The 18,997-nt window shown below is 36.3% G+C and overlaps 1 protein-coding gene across 1 annotated transcript in view; it reads left to right on the top strand.

Annotated features, from left to right (window-relative positions):
- The window catches only part of FAM120C (family with sequence similarity 120 member C), a 114,805-nt gene that overhangs the window by 58,528 nt on the left and 37,280 nt on the right, over positions 1-18,997 (top strand). Inside the window, exon 10 of the mRNA XM_058714522.1 lies at positions 12,268-12,517. Within this exon, the coding sequence (XP_058570505.1) occupies positions 12,268-12,517 (250 nt within the window). The remainder of the gene's footprint in view (positions 1-12,267; positions 12,518-18,997) is intronic.

The following is an 18,997-nucleotide window of genomic DNA, read 5'->3' as shown; positions in this document are numbered from 1 at the left end:
CAAGGTTTTCATTCAGAATACAAGGAGAAATAGAGTTTTACAGACACACAAAACTAAAGGAGTTTGTGACCACTAAACCAACTCTGCAAAAAATATTAAAAGGCATATTATGAGTAAAAAGAAGATACCAAAAGTGACAGTATAGAGGTAAGAAACACAAAAGCAGTAAAAATGAATTTTTCTGTAAAAAGTCAAGGAACTCACAAAAAAATGATATGCAATATAATGACATATACATAAAATGTGAGGAGAGGAGAAAATGGTTCAAACATAAATGACCATCAACTTAATATAGACTGCTATATGCAGAAGAGGTTATATACAAACCTAATGGTAACCATATATGAAAAACCACTAATAAATATACAAAGAATAAAGAGAAAGAAATCCAAATACAGCACTAAAGAAAATCAGCAAAACGTGAAAGAGACAAAGACAGGAAAGGATCAGAGAACATCTTCAGAAACAACCAGAAAACGTAACAAAATGGCAATAAATACATATCTATCAATAATTACTTTGAATGTAAATGGACTAAATGCTCCAATCAAAAGACATAGGGTGGTAGGGAGGTGGGTGGGAGAGTGGGCTAAATGGGTGATGGGTGTTAAGGAGAGCAGTTGTTGTGATGAGCACTGGATGTTATATATAAGTCATGAATCACTAAATTCTACACCTGAAACCAATTTTACCATATATTTTAACTAGTGTTTAAATAAAAACTTGAAAAGAAAAAAGACATAGGTTAGCAGAATGGATAAAAAACAAAACCCATCTATATGCTGCCTACAAGAGACGCATTTAAAATTTTTTTTACATTTATTCATTTTTGAGAGACAGAGACAGAGCACAAGTGGGGGAGGGGTAGAGAGAGGGAGACACAGAATCTGAAGCAGGCTCCAGGCTCTGAGCTATCAGCACAGAGCCCGACATGGGGCTCAAACCCACAGACTGGGGGATCATGACCTGAGCCGAAGTTGGATGCTTAACCGACTGAGCCACCCAGGCAACCCTCAAAGAAACCCATTTTAGACCTAAAGATACCCACACATAGAAAATGAGAGAGGGTGGAGAAACATCTATCACTGCAAATATATGTCAAAACAAAGCCAGGGTAACAATACTTCTACCAGACAAAACAGACTTTAAAGGAAAGACTGTAACAAGGGAAAAAGGAAGACACTATATAATAATAAAGGGGACAATCCAACAAAAAGATATAACAATTGTAAATATTTGTGCAACCAAGACAGGAGCACCTAAATACATAAAGGAACTAATTCAGAATAATACAATGATAGTATGGGATTTTAACACCCCAATTATTCCAGTGGAGAAATGATCTAAACAGAACATCGCCAAGGAAACAATGATTTTGAATCACACTAGAACAGATGAAATTAAAAGACCCATTCAAAACATTCCATACTAAAATAGCAGAATACACTTTCTTTTCAAGTATGCAAGGAACATTCTCCATAATAGATCACATATTAGGCCACAATACAAATCTCAAAAAATTCAAGATCAAAATCATACCTTGCATACTTTCTGACCACAATGCTATGAAAGTAGAAGTCAACCACAAGAAAACATCTGGAAAGACCACAAATACATGGAGGTTAAATAACATGCTACTAAACAATGAATAGGTCAGCCAGGAGATAAAAGAAGAATTTAAAAAGTACATGGAAACAAGTGAAAATGAAAGCACGATAATCCAAAAGGTCTGGGATGCAGCAAAAGTGGTACTTAAGAGGGAAATTTATAGCAATATAGGCCTACATCAAGAAACAAGAAAAATCTCAGATAAACAACCTAAACTTACACCTAAAGGATCTAGAAAAAGAAGAACAAACAAAACCTAAAACTAGCAGAAAGAAAGAAATAATAAAGACCAGAGCAGTAGTAAATGATATAGAAACCAGAAAAATAATACTAGAGCAGGTCAGTGAAGCCAGGAGCTGGTTCTTTGAAAAGATCAATAAAATTGATAAACCTCTAGCCAGACTTACCCAGAAAAAAGAGAAAGTTCTTAAATAAATAAAATTACAAATGAGAGAGGAGAAATAACAACCAAAAACACAGAAATATGAACAATTATGAGAGAATATTATGAAAAACTATATGCCAACAAATTGGACAACCTAGAAGAAATGGATAAATTCTCAGAAACATATAAACTACCAAAACAAAAACAGGAAGAAATAGAAAATTTGAATAGACTGATAACCAGCAAGAAAATTGAGTCAGTAATCAAAAATTCCCCCAACAAGCAAAAGTCCAGGACCATATGGGTTCACAGGCAAATTCTACCAAACATTTAAAGAATAGTTAGGAGCACCTGGGTGGCTCAGTCCATTAAGTGTCTGACTCTTGATTTCAGCTCAGGTCATGATTTCACAGTTGTGAGATCAAGGCCCACATTGGGCTCTGTGCTGGGATCTCCCTCTTCCTCTCCCTTTGCCCCTGCCCCACTCATGTGCTCACTCTCGAAAGAAAGAAAGAAAGAAAGAAAGAAAGAAAGAAAGAAAGAAAGAAAGAAAGAAAGAAAGAAAGAAAGAAAAAGAAAGAAAGAAAGAAAGAAAGAAAGAAAAGAAAGAAAGAAAAAGATAGAATAGTTAATGCCTATACTTCTTGAACTATTCCAGAAAATAGAAAAGGAAACCTTCAAATTCATTCTATGAGCCCAGTATTACCCTGATACCAAAACCACTTAAAGACACCACTAGAAAAGAGAACTACAGGCCAATATCTCTTATGAATATAGACATAAAAATCCTCAACAAATACTAGCATACCAAATCCAACAACACATTCAAAGAAATCATTCACCATGATCAATGGGATTTATATCTGTGTTGCAAGGAGTGGTTTAATATTCACAAATCAATCAATGTGATACATCATTAAAAGGATAACCATATGATCATTTCAATAGATGCAGAGAAAGCATTTGACAGGGTACAGGATCCATTTATGATAAAAACCCTCAACAAAATAGAGTTAGAGAAAACATACCTGAACACGATAAAGGCCATCTATGAAAAACCTACAGTTAACATCATCCTTAATGGGGAAGAACTAAGAGCTTTTCCTCTAAGGTCAGCAACAAGACAAAGGATGTCCACTCTTACCACTTTTATTCAACATAGTACTGGATGGTCTAGCCACAGCAATCAGACAACAAAAAGAAATAAAAAGAATCCACATCAGTAAGGAAGATGTAAAACTCTCACTGTTTGCAGAGGAGGTGATACTATATATCTAGAAAACCCTAAAGGCTCCACCAAAAACTGCTAGAAATTCAGTAAAATCACAGGAATCAAAATCAATGTACAGAAATCTGTTGCATTTCTATACACCAATAATGAAGCAGCAAAAAGAGAAATTAAGAAAATAATCTTATTTACAATTGTACCCAAAATAATAAGATTTGGTTAGGAATAAGCCTAACCAAGAGGTGAAAGACCTGTACTCTGAAAACTATAAAATACTGATGAAAGAAATTGAAAATGTCATACAGAAATGGAAAGACATTCCATGCTCCTGGATTAGAGGAACAAATATTGTTAAAATGTCTTTACTACCTAAAGCAATCTACACATTTAATGCAATCCCTATCAAAATACCAACAGCATTTTTCACATAGCTAGAATAAACAACCTTAAAATCTGTATGGAACCACCAAAGACCCTGAATAGCAAAAGCAACCTTCAATAAGAAAAGCAAAGCTGGAGGCATCACAATTCCAAACTTCAAGTTATATTACAAAGCTGTAGTAAATCAAAAAGCATAGTACTGACACAAAAATAGACACATAGATCAATGGAATAGAATACAAAATTCAGAAATAAACCCACAATTATATGGTCAATTAATCTTCACCAAAGCAGGAAACAATATACAGTGGAAAAAGTCTCTTCAAATGCTATTGGGAAAATGGGCAGCACCATTCAAAAGAATGAAACTGAACCACTTACTTATACACAAAAATAAGTTTGAAATAGATTAAAGACCTAAATGTGAGACCCAAAATCATAAAAATCCTAGAAGAGTACACATGCAGTAACTTCTTTCACACTAGTCATAGCAACTTTTTTCTAGATATGTCACCTGAGGCAAGGGAAACAAAAACAAAAACAAAAACTATTAGGATTACATCTACATAAAAAGCTTCTGCACAGCAAAGGAAACAATCAAGAAAACTAAAAGGCAACCTCCAGAATGGGAGAAGATATTTGCAAATGACATATTTCATAAAGGGCTAGTATCTAAAATATATGAAGAACTTACAAAACTTAACACCCAAAAAACAAATAACCCAATTATTAAATGGGCAGAAGACATGAACAGACATTTCTCCAAAGAAGACATCCACATGGCCAATAGACACATGAAAAGTTGCTTATCAGGGGAATGCAAATCAAAATTACAATGAGATGTTACTTCACACCTGTCAGAATGGCCAAAATCAACAACACAGGAAACAATAGGTATTGTGAAGAATGTGGAGAAAGATGAACCCTCTTGCACCATTGATGGGAATGCAAACTCATGCAGCCACTGTGGCAGGCAGTGTGGAGGAGGTTCCTCAGAAATTTAAGACTAGAACTCCTTTACGATCCAGCAATCTTATTAATGGACATTTACCCAAATGATACAGAAACACTAATTCAAAGGGATATATGTACCCTTTTGTTTATAGCAGCATTATTTATTATAGCCATTTTATGGAAGCAGCCCAAGTGTCCAACAATCGGTGAATGGATGAAGAAGATGTGGTGTGTATGTTTGTGTGTGTGTGTGTGTGTGTTTAATATTGCATTGGACTATATATTGGAATATTATTCAGCCCTAAAAAGTAATGAAATATTGCCATTTGCAATGATATCAATGAAGCTAGAGAGTATAATGCTAAGCAAAATAAGTCAGAGAAAGACAAATACCATATGGTTTCACTCATGTGGAATTTAAGGAACAAAACAAACAAGGGAAAAAATTGAAAGAGAGACATAGTCCAAGCAAGAAACAGACTTTTCACTACAGGGAATAAATAAACTCATGGTTACCAGAGGGGAGGAAGTTGGGGAGATGGGGATGGAAATTAAAGAGTGCACTTGTGATGAGCACAGGGTGATGTATGGAAGTGTTGAATCATTGTATTGTACACCTGAAACTAAAATAACACTGTATGTTAAGTAACTGGAATTAAAATAGACACTTAAAAATAGAAGGATTCTTGTAACATCAGGAAGGAAATACAATGGAAAGAACAAAAATGTAGATAAATACAGTCTTTGCTTTTCTTGAGTTTTCACAGTTAAAGCAAAACTATCACTGCTTAATGTGGTTCTCAATGTCTGTAGAGAAAATAAGACAATTGTAAGTGGGGAAGGTTAAAGGGACATAACAGGTCAGGTTTCTATACTTCACTTGAACCAGTAAAATGTCAACACCAGTAGACTTTGGTGAATTAGGTGTACATAATGCAGTGCCTAGAAAATGCACTGGAAAAGCCGTACACAGAGAAACACTCAAAAACACTATAGATAAATCAACATGAAATTCTAAAATAAGGACATGTAGCCTATAGAAAAGGGAGAAAAAGAAAGCAGAGATAGGAAAATGGAGAGAACAAACAAAACAAATGATAGACTTAAGCTCTAACATATCAATAATTACATTAAATTTAAGTGTTCTAATTACACAAATTAAAATACAGACATGGATAGATTGGATAAAAATCATTACCCAATTATATGTTGTCTACAAAAAAATTCACTTCAAATATAAACGATAGAGGTATGTTGAAAGTAGAAGGATGGAAAATTATATATCATGAAAACATTAATGAAAAGAAATCAGGAATGGCTGTATTAATACCACATAAAATGGACTTCAGAGCAAAGCAAATTGCCAGGGAAAGAGAGGGACATGATATACTGGTAAAAGGGTCAATATACCAAGAAGACTAGCAATCCTAAATGTGTATCACCAAACAGAGCCACAAAATATGTGATGCAATAACAGAGAAAACTTAAATGAGAAAAAGGCAAATCCCCAATTATAATTAGAGACTTCAACTCCCCTTTCAATAATGAATAGAACAACTAGACAGAAAATCATCAGAAATATAGAACTCAACAACCATCAATTGATTGTTAATATAACATGCAGCAAGAGCAAAATGCATGTTCTTTTCCATGCCCACAGAACATATACCAAGATGGATCATATCCTGGGCCATAAAACAAACCTCGATAAATTTAAAAGAATTAAAACTATACAGGGTATATTCTCAGACCACTATGAAATCAAATTAGAAATCAACAACAGAAAGATAACAGGAAAATCTAGAAATACTTGGAAGATAACAAAGCACTTTTATCCAAACCTTGGGTCAAATAGCAAGTCTTTTTTTAAAATCTTTTTTTAGTGTTTTATTTATTCGAGAGAGAGAGAGAGAGAGAGAGAGAGAGAGCGCACAAGCAGGGGAGGGGCAGAGAGAGAGGGAGACACAGAATCTGAAGCAGGCTCCAGGCTCCAAGGAAAGCCCAATGCAGGGCTCGAACTCACAAACCGTGAGGCCATGACCTGAGCTGAAGTCGGACGTTTAACCAACTGAGCCACCCAGGTGCTCCCAAATAGCCAGTCTTAAGGGAAAGAAGGAAATACATGGAACTAAATGAAAATAAAAATACAGTATATTAAAATCTGTGGTATGGAGCTAAATTTCTGAAAAGGAAATTTATAGTCCTAAATGCTCAAATTAGAAAAAGCAATAAATTTCTAATCTGTCCTCTGAATTTTCACCTCAAGAAACAAGAAGAGGAAAAAGGTAAACCTACAGCAAACTAAAATGAAGAAATAATAAAGAGCAAAGGTCAGTGGAATTGGAAACAGAAAAATAACAGAAAAATCAGTGAAACAAAAACTTGATTCTTTGAAAAGAACAATGAAATTGATGAAATTCTAGCAAGACCACAATAAGGAAAATAGAGAATACACAAATTACTAATATCAAGAATGAGGCAGGAGATAACACCACAGTGCCTACAGACATCAAAAGGATTATATGGGAATACTGTAAATAACTCTACACATAAATTTGACAACTTAAACAAAATGGATCAATTCTCAAAATTACAAACTACCAAAACACACCTGATATGAAATAGATAATTTGAATAGCCCTGTAAATATTAATAAAATTTAATTTAAAATTTCCCAAAAAAGAAATCTGATTGAATTAGTTTCACTAGAGAATTCTACCATATTTTTAACAAATACTTAATTGTCAAATCACTATGTTGTATACTTGAAACTAATAGAACATTGTATGTCAATTATATTTCAATAATAAAATTTTAAATTATTTTTTAATTTTTATTTATTTTTGAGAGAGAGAGACAGACAGAGCATGAGCATGGGAAGGGCAGAGAGAGGGAGACACAGAATCTGAAGCAAGCTCCAGGCTGTGAGCTGTCAGTGCAGAGCCCAATGACAGGCTTGAACTCATGAACTGTGAGATCATGACCTGAGCCGAAGTCAGACTCTCAACCGATTGAGCCACCCAGGCACCCCTAATTTTGTTAATGTCATCTCTACAGCCAACATGGGGCTTGAACTCATGACCCCAAGATCGAGAGTTGGATACTGTACCAACTGAGCCATCCAGGCACCCCTCGATAATTAATTTTTTAAAAAAGAGTAGATAGAGACTGTCTCATAAATCTTTTTATTTCCAGCAGTGCTTTGCACAATCAGGCACTTATTGTGGACAATAAATATTTAAATTAAATTAAAAAGAATTACCATCAATTCCACACCATCTTTTTCAGAAAATAGGAGAGAACACTTCCCAAATCATTCTACAAAGCCAGTATTACCATGATACTACAATCAGATAAAGACAGTACATAAAAATAATACTTCACACCAATATCCTTTGTCAATATAGATGTAAAAGTTCTTAACAAGGTATTAGTCAATAGAATTCAGCAATATGTAAAAAGAATTACACACCATAGTAATTTGGTAGGGTTTGTTCTATTTTGCAAAACTAGTTCAATATTTGAAAAATCAGTCTATGTAATCCACCATACAAACAGGATAAAGAAGAAAAATAATATGGTCATCTCAATGGATGCAGAAAAATATTTAACAAAATTCAACAACCATTCATGAAAAAAAAACTCCCCAAAAAACTAGGAGTAGAGATGAATGCCTATAACTTGATAAAAAAAACATCTACAAAAACCCTTCAGCCAGCATTACACTTAATGGTGAAAGACTAAATGTTTTTCTCCTAAAATTAGGAGCAAGTCTAGTTATGCCCTACTGCAGCTCTTCAGCATAGTACTGGAAGTTCTAGCCAGCACAAGAAGGCAAGAAAACAAAATAGAAGGCATACAGATCAGAAAGGAAAAAATAAAACTGTCCCTAATTGTAGATGACATAACTTATGTAGAAAATCCCAATTGACAACAAAACTGCTAGACCTAATGAGTGAATTCATCAAGGTTGTAGGATATACAATAAACATACTAAAATGAATTCTATTTCTATATACTAACAATGAATATGGGGCACTGAAATAAATACAATACCATTTATAACTCCTCCAACAAATGGAGTACTTAGGTATAAATTTAACAAAAGATGTTCAAGATCTGTATGCTGAAAATTATAAAATGCTGATGAACGCAATTGGTGAAGACCTACATAAATGGAGAGACATATATCTCCTTGAATTGGAAGATTCAACATAGTAAAATGTCAATTCTCTCCAAATTGATATACAGGTTTAACACAATTCCTATCCAAATCCCAGCAGGTTTCTCTGTAGATATATAGAAGATTATTTTTTTAAGTTTATTTATTTTGAGAGAGGGACAGTGCAAGCAGGGGAGAGGCAGACAGAGGGAGAGAGAGAGAATCCCAAGCAGGCTCAGCACTGTCCACACAGAGCCCAATGTGGGGCTCAAACCCACAAACTGTGAGATCATGACCTGAGCCGACATCAAGAGTTGGATGCTTAACATTTATATGGAAAGACTTAGGAACTAGAATATCTAAAACATTTTTTGAAAAGGAATAAGTTGGGAGGAATCACTCTACCTTGATTACAAAACTTACCATGTAGCTACAATAATTAAGACTGTGTGGTGTTGGTAGTGGTATAGACACATAGATTAGTGAAACAGAATAGGGAACCCAGAAATAGCCCCATACAAGTACAGCCAACTGATTTTTGACAAAGCTGCAGAAGTACCTCATTAGAGGAAGGATAGTCTTTTTAACAAATGGTACTAGATCAATTGGACATCAGTAGGTGAACAAGTACCACATATCTAGACTACTATCTAAAATATACAAAGAACTCTCAAAACTGAGTATTATGAAAACTGCCCAATTGAGCATTATGAAAATTGTCCAATTAGAAGATCAGCAAAAGAATGCCGACATTTCACTGAAGAAGATCTACATGGCAAATAAAGACATGAAAGGATGTTCAACATCATTAGCCATTAAAGAATTACAAATTAAGGGGGTGCCTGGGTGGCTCCGTGGTTTAAGCATCTGACTTTGGCTCAGGTTATGATCTCACGGCTTGTGGGTTCAAGTCCCACGTTGGGATCTATGCTGCTGACAGCTCAGAGCCTGGAGCCTGCTTTGGATTCTGCGTCTCCCTCTCTCTCTTTCTGTCTGCCCTTCCCCCACTCACGTTCTGTCTCTGTCTCTCTCTCTCTCTCAAAAATAACTAAACACTCGGGGCGCCTGGGTGGCTCAGTCGGTTGAGCGTCCGACTTCAGCTCAGGTCACGATCTCACGGACCGTGAGTTCGAGCCCCGCGTCAGGCTCTGGGCTGATGGCTCAGAGCCTGGAGGCTGCTTCCAGTTCTGTGTCTCCCTCTCTCTCTGCCCCTCCCCCGTTCATGCTCTGTCTCTCTCTGTCTCAAAAATAAAATAAACGTTAAAAAAAAAATTAAAAAAAAATAAATAACTAAACACTAATAAAATTTTTAAAAAAGAATTGCAAATTAAAGCCACAATTATATATAACTACATACTTATCACAATGGCTAAAATTAATAATTTTATTCATTTGGATTGGATGTGGAGAAACTGGATCACCCATAAACTGTTGGTAGGAATGTAAGATGGTACCACCACTCTAGAAAGTAATTTGGCCATTTCCTTTCAAAACTTAAAATAGACTTACAATGCAACCTAGCACTTATACTTTTGGGCATTTATCTCAGACAAAGGAAGATTTATTTTCATGCAGGAACTTATACACAAATACTCATAGCAGCTTCATTCATAATAGCCACAAACTGGAAGAACCCAGATGTCCTTCAAAAGGTGAATGGTAAAACTGTGGTACATCCATACCATGAAATATTACTTGGTAAAAAAACAAAAAACAGGGGCGCCTGGGTGGCTCAGTCGGTTAAGCAGCCGACTTCGGCTCAGGTCATGATCTCGCGGTCCGTGAGTTCGAGCCCCACGTCGGGCTCTGTGCTGACAGCTCAGAGCCTGGAGCCTGTTTCAGATTCTGTGTCTCCCTCTCTCTGACCCTCCCCCGTTCATGCTCTGTCTCTCTCTGTCTCAAAAATAAATAAACGTTAAAAAAAATTTTTTTAGGGGCGCCTGGGTGGCGCAGTCGGTTAAGCGTCCGACTTCAGCCAGGTCACGATCTCGCGGTCCGTGAGTTCGAGCCCCGCGTCAGGCTCTGGGCTGACGGCTCGGAGCCTGGAGCCTGTTTCCGATTCTGTGTCTCCCTCTCTCTCTGCCCCTCCCCCGTTCATGCTCTGTCTCTCTCTGTCCCAAAAATAAAAATAAAAAATGTTGAAAAAAAAAAATTAAAAAAAAAAAAATTTTTTTTAAATAAAAAAATAAAAAAACAAAACAAAAAACAAAAAACGTATTGATACATGCAACAACATGGATGGATCCCAAAAGCATTATGCCAAGTGCAAATGCCAATCTCAAAAGGTTGCATACTGTAGGAGCCCATTTATTTAACATTCTCAAATTGACAAAATTGTAGGGATGGAGAACAGATTAGTAGTTGCCAGGGATTAGAGATGGTGCTGGAGGGTGTTGGGTGTGACCATAAAAGGGGTAGCATAAGGGAGATCTTTGTGGTAATTGAATAGTTCTGTATCTTAACCTACTGAGCCACTCAGGCGCCCTGAATACTTCTGCATCTTGATTGCAGTGGTGGTTGCACAAATCTACATGTGACCTAGAACTATCCACACAATTATACCAGTGTCAGCTTCTTAGCTTTGATATTATAATTGTTTTAGATACAATCTTTGGGGGAAACTGGATAAAGGGTATATAGGACCTCTCTCTACTATCTTTGCAACTCCCTGTGAATCTATATTTCAAATTAAAAAGTTTTTTAAGAAGAGTACTCTCATGGTGGTAGAGCATGCGTATGAGGTAGACTAGACAGAATGAAGGCAGGGACAAGTCTCCAGAATTGTTGTCAGGTGAAAGATGATGAGATCTGAACCTCTGTACTATTTGTTGTGATGAAGACAAGGGGACAGATAAAAAAGGATGATAAGGTAATAGAATCAGCAGGACCTTGGCAATAACCAGATGTGAAGCAGGTAAAGGATAGTGTGGACTCTGGGATGACTTCCAGGTTTCTAGCTTGGGTAATTGAGTAAATGCTGGATGTCTTCAGTAAAACAGGCCATAGCTTAAGAGCCTGAAGTATACTAGAAGTAGACAGAAGCCATGTTTTCCTCGTCTGTTAAACCTTCAAAAATCTAAAAGATTTTTTTTTGAGAATTTTTTGAAATTCTTTAAGGTCCTTTAGAGTATCCCACAATCTGTTATGAAGCCAGATATTTATGTAATTCCTCCTTGGACTTCTTTCCTTGCCTAGCCTAGTACATTTACTTAAATGGGTTTCAACATAATTAACTGTGTGACTTTGAGCCTTTATTTTTTCAATGAAAAAAGAGTACTGTGTTTTATGATAATGTAGTTACAATACTTCTCTCTCAGGATTAGAGTTCTGAGTTTTGAAAAGTAAATGACATTTACATTCATATGTAAAGTACCTAAAACATATCAAACATCTATTAAGTGCTGTTCCTACTGCTAACAATAAAAATTCTAATGACAGAAAATAAAAAGATGTTGAAATGGGACAGATCCTGTCACTTGCAGCCAGAAATTTTACAGAAATGCTCAGGAATTTTCTAGAGCCTGTTCTTCCTCAATTTCTGTTTTCCAGTTCCTTCAGTGATCCTCAAAGAGTGGTCTGCCTATAAAGGGAAGTCACCTCAAACCCCCGAGCTGGTGTCTGCACTGACGTTTCGGGAATGGACTTGCCCAAATCTCAAGAAGCTCTGGCTCGGCAAAGCAGTGGAGGACAAGAACAGAAGGATGCGGGCCTTCCTGGCCTGTATGAAGTCAGATACCCCCAGTATGCTCAATCCAGCTAATGTCCCAACCCATCTGCTGCTCATGTGCTGCGTACTCCGGTAAGCCATGGGACAGGGAAGTGACCGGTTTAGTTCTCTTTTACTTTGGTTCACATTTCCCTTTAGCATGTGTTTTTATGGTGTTTGGGGATGGGGAGGTTATCGTTTGAAGTTCAGTTTAGAATTCAGAAATGCTGAAATTGATTGCCATGATAGTTTCTTCAGTTCATGATCCTCTGTCATCATCAGTTCATTCGTGACCTGCATGAACTTTTATATTTGGTTTTATATTTGGCTTTTGTCTCCTTCAGTCTTTATTCATGATCTAATTCACTTCTCTTCCCGCAGTTACCCACTCTTGGGTATTTGGTGTGTGTCCTTCCATGCCATTTGCCATGTATTTATTTAGACATATGTGTATCCATGCATAGTCTATAGTGTTGTTTGTATATGTAGATTTTTTCCTTTTGTTAAAAGTTTATTTTTTATTTTTATTTATTTTGAGAGAGAGAGAGAGAGAGAGAGAGAGAGAGAGAGCAAGCAGGGGAGGGGCAGAGAGAGAGGGAGACAGAATCCCAGGGAGGTTCCTTCCGTGTTGTCAGTGCAAAGCCCGATGCGGTGCTCGAACTCACAAACCAGGAGATCATAACCTGAGCTGAAATCAAAAGTTGGGCACTTAACCGACTGAGCCACCCAGGTGCCCTGATTTTTTTCCTTTTTTTTTCAACATGAAAGATATTGTGCTGTACATATCATTCTATTTCTTTTTTTTCTATTCAGTGTTATTTTTGATATCTATCCATACTCCTACATGGTTCATTCCTCATAACTGCTGGATTACATTCCTTCATATAGTAATGTCACAGTATTTTATTTATTGATTTCCAGTTCTTGGGTATTATAAACAGTGCTACAGGAAATCTCTTCATAGAAGTCTTTGTTTCTTTGTGTTCCTGTACCAGTTTATCTGAAGTATATACTCAGGAGTAGAATTCCTGGATCCTATAAAATATGCATATAGGTTTTTCACCCAATATTGCCATGTTGCTCTAGATCGTATTCATACTAATCTAGTCCTGTGAACAACACATAAGGGCTTCTATTCTTCATAGTATTGCCAGTACTGATATCATATAACTTCTTAACTTTTGCTAGTCCAGTGGGCTTCAAGTAGTATCTTTGATTTTAATTTGCATTTATTTGACTACAGATGAGGTGAGCTTCTATTTTATACAGATTAACTACTTGTTTTCTCATTCTCTGAAGTGCCTATTTATTTACCTTGCAAATTTTCTTTTAGGTTACTTGTCTTTTTCTTGCCAATTACAGAAGTTTCTTGTCAAATGTGTGTGTGTATACATATACATATATAGCAAATATCATTTCTATATCTGTGTGTATATCAAATATATTTTCCAGTCACAGTTTTTCAAAACTATATACAATGTCTTTGTTGAACAAAAGTATTTCATTTTCACCAATCTTTTTATTGCTATAACTTCACACACACAGAACAGTTGGAAGAATAGTATGATGAACACTCATAAGCCCACCACTCAGATTCTATAATTAATATTTTACTAAACTTGCTTTATCCTATATAACCAGCCATCTGTCCTTCTCTAGCCATCCATTTATCCAGCGTTTTCAGTGCATTTTCAAGTAAATTGCAGATACCATGTACTTCATCCCTCACCAAGAAATATTTAATTTTGGTTTTGTCAGACACTTTTCAAATTGTACCCTTGTGGTGTATGCTTTTGGGATCTTATTTAATAAATTCTTCCCTACCCCTGGGTCATAAAGATAGTTTTCTACATTTTTTAATGTTTGTTTATTTTTGAAAGAGACACAGAGTGTGAGTGGGGGAGGGTCAGAGAGAGCGGGAGACACAGAATCTGAAGGCAGGCTCCAGGCTCTGAGCTGTCAGCACAGAGCCCAATGCAGAACTCGAACTCACGAACAGTGAAATCAGACCTGAGCTGAAGTCAGATAGTTAACCAACTGAGCCACCCAGGCACCCCAATACTTTTCTACATTTTTTTTTTTAATTTTTTTTTTTCAATGTTTTTTTTTTATTTATTTTTGGGACAGAGAGAGACAGAGCATGAACGGGGGAGGGGCAGAGAGAGAGGGAGACACAGAATCGGAAACAGGCTCCAGGCTCCGAGCCATCAGCCCAGAGCCTGACGCGGGGCTCGAACTCACGGACCGCGAGATCGTGACCTGGCTGAAGTCGGACGCTTAACCGACTGCGCCACCCAGGCGCCCCTACATTTTTAATAGTTTTATAACGTTGCCTTCCATGTCAGGTCTTTAATTATAGTAGGTATCTATTCTATATATGCTGTAGGCAAGGATCTGATTTTATTTTCTTTACATAATAAGCTAGTTTTCCCAACTCCATTTATTAAATGATCTCTTCTTTCCCCACTGATGTATATTACCACCTTTCTTGTGTACCATGTTTCTATATATGCATTAGTCCATTCCTGAACTCATTTTTTTCCATTGTCTATTTGAACTCTGGCCAGGATCACATTGTTTCAATTATGATAGGTTTTTAATTTGCCTTAATATCAGATAGGACAAATCTCTACTCTGTGCTTTCTTGTTTCAGACATGTACTAATTATTTCTGAATCACGTGATCTTTATTCTAATACATGTAATTTAGAATTAGTCCAGTTTCCACACTATCTGGTTGGGTTTTTTGGTGTATATTTTTGTCAATGAATTCAATTTATAGATTAATTTTGGGACAGTTGACATCTTTATCATGTTAAGGGTTCCTATCCAAAGATCATAGTTTACCCATCCCTTTATTTAGGTCTCTTCCTTTATGTCTTAGTAGAGTTAATTTTTTTCCATAGAGGTCTTCTGTGTTTTAAAGTTCTGCACTTGATATATATTGTTGTGATTATGGATGACAATTCTGTTTTCTGTTACACTTTCTGATTGTTTATTTGCTGATATATAGGAAGTAAATTTATGTACAGAGAAGTCAGTCTCTACAAGGCATCAGAGGGTTATAGAGCATTGAGCTTTGAAATTGGACAGACTTTAGTTTGAATTCTGGCTCTGCAGCTTTTCAGTTTGGATAAGTCACTTTAACCTTTAGAACATCCATTCCCTCAACATAAATGGGTATAATAATCCTTATTTCTCAAAGCTGTTTGAGGATTGAGGTAATAAATGTAGAGGCCCTATCACATAATAGATGCTTCATATTTGTTAATTTTCTAACTGCCTTGAGATTAAAATTGGTGATGTAAGTCTTACCAATAGGAATAATGGCAGGATTCATTCCTCCTAACTTCTAAAATGTTCTTGGGCCACAGCCCTGCATTGTCCATATTAACTCTGGAATTACATGTTTTGTTTACTTTTATTCTCAGAAGTACAGTACTAGCTCATTTTTCCATTTATGTGATTCTCTAGGTTTTCTTTGGAACACGTCCAGGGACATGAAAATAACAATGGCTTATGAATAGCTATAATAGCTATCACAAGACAAGGCTGTAATGGTCTAAAAGGTTCCATATGCTTTCCCTGAAGAGAACCCCCTAGCTTCCTGCTCAACCTATTTATTCTTAATATATACACATTTCTGACAATTTGGCTATCTGATATCCTAGTGTACGGCAGATCAGAAGTGGCAAATTATAAGCGAGGTGAGACAAGGAGTAGGACCTATTCTTAGAACCAGCCTCAATGACAGTAATGAAAAGTAATAGCTTAAAAGCTGCCTAAAAGCAGGGGAAAAGATATAAAGATTACTTTTAAAAAGACCTAAGAACCCATTTAGTGTAGGGGGAAACTGCCCTGTATAAATCAGTAACCCATATAAGATCATTAGTAAAGCACAAGACAATAATCAGTGTTCATAAAATCATCAAGAACAGGTTCTATAATATTACATGTTATGTACCTGGCAGTGTGCTAAGTCAGCCCTTTCTGTTCAGTGCTACTAATCGTCATAATAGTGCTAAAAACTAAATATTATTTACCTCCATTTATAGTTGAGGGAACAAAGGCTCAAAGAGAAGTGACTTGTGCAAAGGTTACATAGCTAGTAATGGGGAGTGCAAGAGTTGGAACCAAGTCTCTCCAACTCCCAATTCCTATGCTCTTTAAAAGACAAAATGGCAGGGGCGCCTGGGTGGCGCAGTCGGTTAAGCGTCCGACTTCAGCCAGGTCACGATCTCGCGGTCCGTGAGTTCGAGCCCCGCGTCAGGCTCTGGGCTAATGGCTCGGAGCTTGGAGCCTGTTTCCGATTCTGTGTCTCCCTCTCTCTCTGCCCCTCCCCCGTTCATGCTCTGTCTCTCTCTGTCCCAAAAATAAATTTAAAAATTTAAAAAAATAAATAAAAGACAAAATGGCAGGAAAATAGTCTTAAAGATTAACATAAAATCTAAACTTCTCAGTTTAGCTGAGAAATAGAACAGAAGTAGAACATGAAATTTGACAAGGTCATCCTTCTAGACCTTGTGTAAGGTTGAGGAATCTTTTCTGAGAAATAATTTAGTTATATTAAGAAGCAGTGGGTTTGTTATCAGCTCTAATAGGGCATTGGAGTTAACCAAGTGCTATCCTGATATGTAAAGAGTAAAAACAGATAAGAACTTGTTTTTGTTCGCTTGACAGAATAATTCCGAAGTTTATTGGGAAAAGCAAATGAATAAGAATAGCTTGGGATTGAAAAACAAGAGCAATCTTGGCTCAAAGAAAAATGTTTTATAAACTTACACTAAAATGAATTCTTACTGGCATAAAAATTGACAGGTTATTGTTTTAGAGCAGATAATACTGATTAAGATCCTAGACACGTGATAAGTTAACATGATAACTTAAAATATGGTAAAGGAAGCTTCACAAATCAATGAGGAATAGATGAAGTTTTAAATAATTGTTGAGAAAATTGTATTGGTATTTGGAGAGAAAACATTAAGTTAGGGCCTTGCCTCTACTAAATTCCAGATGGATTTATTATAGAGATAAATGTAAAGGAAAAAAGATAAAACATAGAATAAAAACTAAGCAATGATTTAACTGATCTTGAGACAAGAAAGGATTTTTTTTAATGAAAAATAAATAAAGAAGCCTCAAGTCCAGGGCAGTATCAAAAACAATAGCAATATCAGGGAAGGCCAGCACCTCTGTTTCCAGTGACTGCCATACACCATGCTAAAAATTTGGGAGATGTGGGCAACAAGACAATCATAAAGGGCTTTGATAAACTGCTTTATATTCCTGGAGATGTGAGATGTACATGCATAGGGCTATATACACACTCAAAAGAAACTGGGAGAAAGTCCCAATTATATATGCCTCCTAGGCTGAACATGAGACTTGCACAAGGTAAAAATCAAAGCGCAACTTATAACTGCCTAAAATTTTAATGCATGCCGCAATCTACACTTAGATCCCCTTGGCAAAAATGGAAGCTTTATTGGCTCAAGATGTTTCTGCACAACCTTTGACTAATCGTTGGCTGATCAATAAGCTATGCTGATCCAAGAGAGATGCCTAGGAAATTAGGCTTAAAAATGAAATAAAGAGTTAAAAATAAAAACAAAAATCTAAGCAGGGATATCAAGCCACCCACTGAAGGAGGGACAGGCTCTCCAAAATTAGTCTAGACATGTCACTAAACAAACAAAGCACCAGCAACAACAATTCTTGGAGAGAGTTGCTACAATATATTATTGAAACCGTGCACTGTCCAAAAAAATTGTAAGACTTGCAAAGAAATAATAATGTGTGGCTAATACACAAGCAAAAAGCACTCAATAGAAATGGTCTTGAAGGGAATATGGCTGTAGGACATAGTAAGTAAGGACTTTTAATCACCTATAATAAATACATTCAAAGAACTAAAGAAAACCATATTTAAAGAATTAAAGGGTTCTACTCCTGAAACCAGTACTACACGGTATGTTAACTAACTTGAATTTGAATTTAAATAAATAAAAAATTTTGAAAACAGTGACTATCAAATTGAGAATAGCAATAAAGAGACAGAAATTCAAAAAGAAACCAAATAGATATTCTGGAGCTTAAAAATACAATAGTTGAAATGAAAAATTAACTTGAAGGAAGGGGCTGAATAGCAGTTTTGAACTGAGAGAAGAAAAAGATCAGTGAATTCGAAGGCAGATAAATAGAGATTACCCAATCTGAAGAACAGAATGTAAAAATGAAAAGAGACCTATAGGACATCAGACATACCAACATATGCCTAATAGGTGACCCAAGAGAAAGGGGGATGGTTAAAAAAATATGTGAGGAAATAAGAATTGAAAACTTCCAAAATTTGATGAAAAACATAAACCTACACATCCAAGTTCATAAACTCCAAATGTCAACTCAATGATCCACACTTAGGGGCGCCTGGGTGGCTCCATGAGTTAAGCATCCGACTTCGGCTCAGGTCATGACCTCACGGTCCGTGAGTTCGAGCCCCATGTTGGGCTCTGTGCTGACAGCTCAGAGCCTGAAGCCTGCTTTAGATTCTGTGTCTCCCTCTTTCTCTGACCCT

Source organism: Neofelis nebulosa, chromosome X (genome assembly GCF_028018385.1).
Source record: "Neofelis nebulosa isolate mNeoNeb1 chromosome X, mNeoNeb1.pri, whole genome shotgun sequence".
In the NCBI taxonomy this organism is placed as follows: domain Eukaryota; kingdom Metazoa; phylum Chordata; class Mammalia; order Carnivora; family Felidae; genus Neofelis; species Neofelis nebulosa.
Note: the sequence above shows the minus strand (reverse complement) of the source record. Positions and strands in the feature narration are given on the sequence as shown.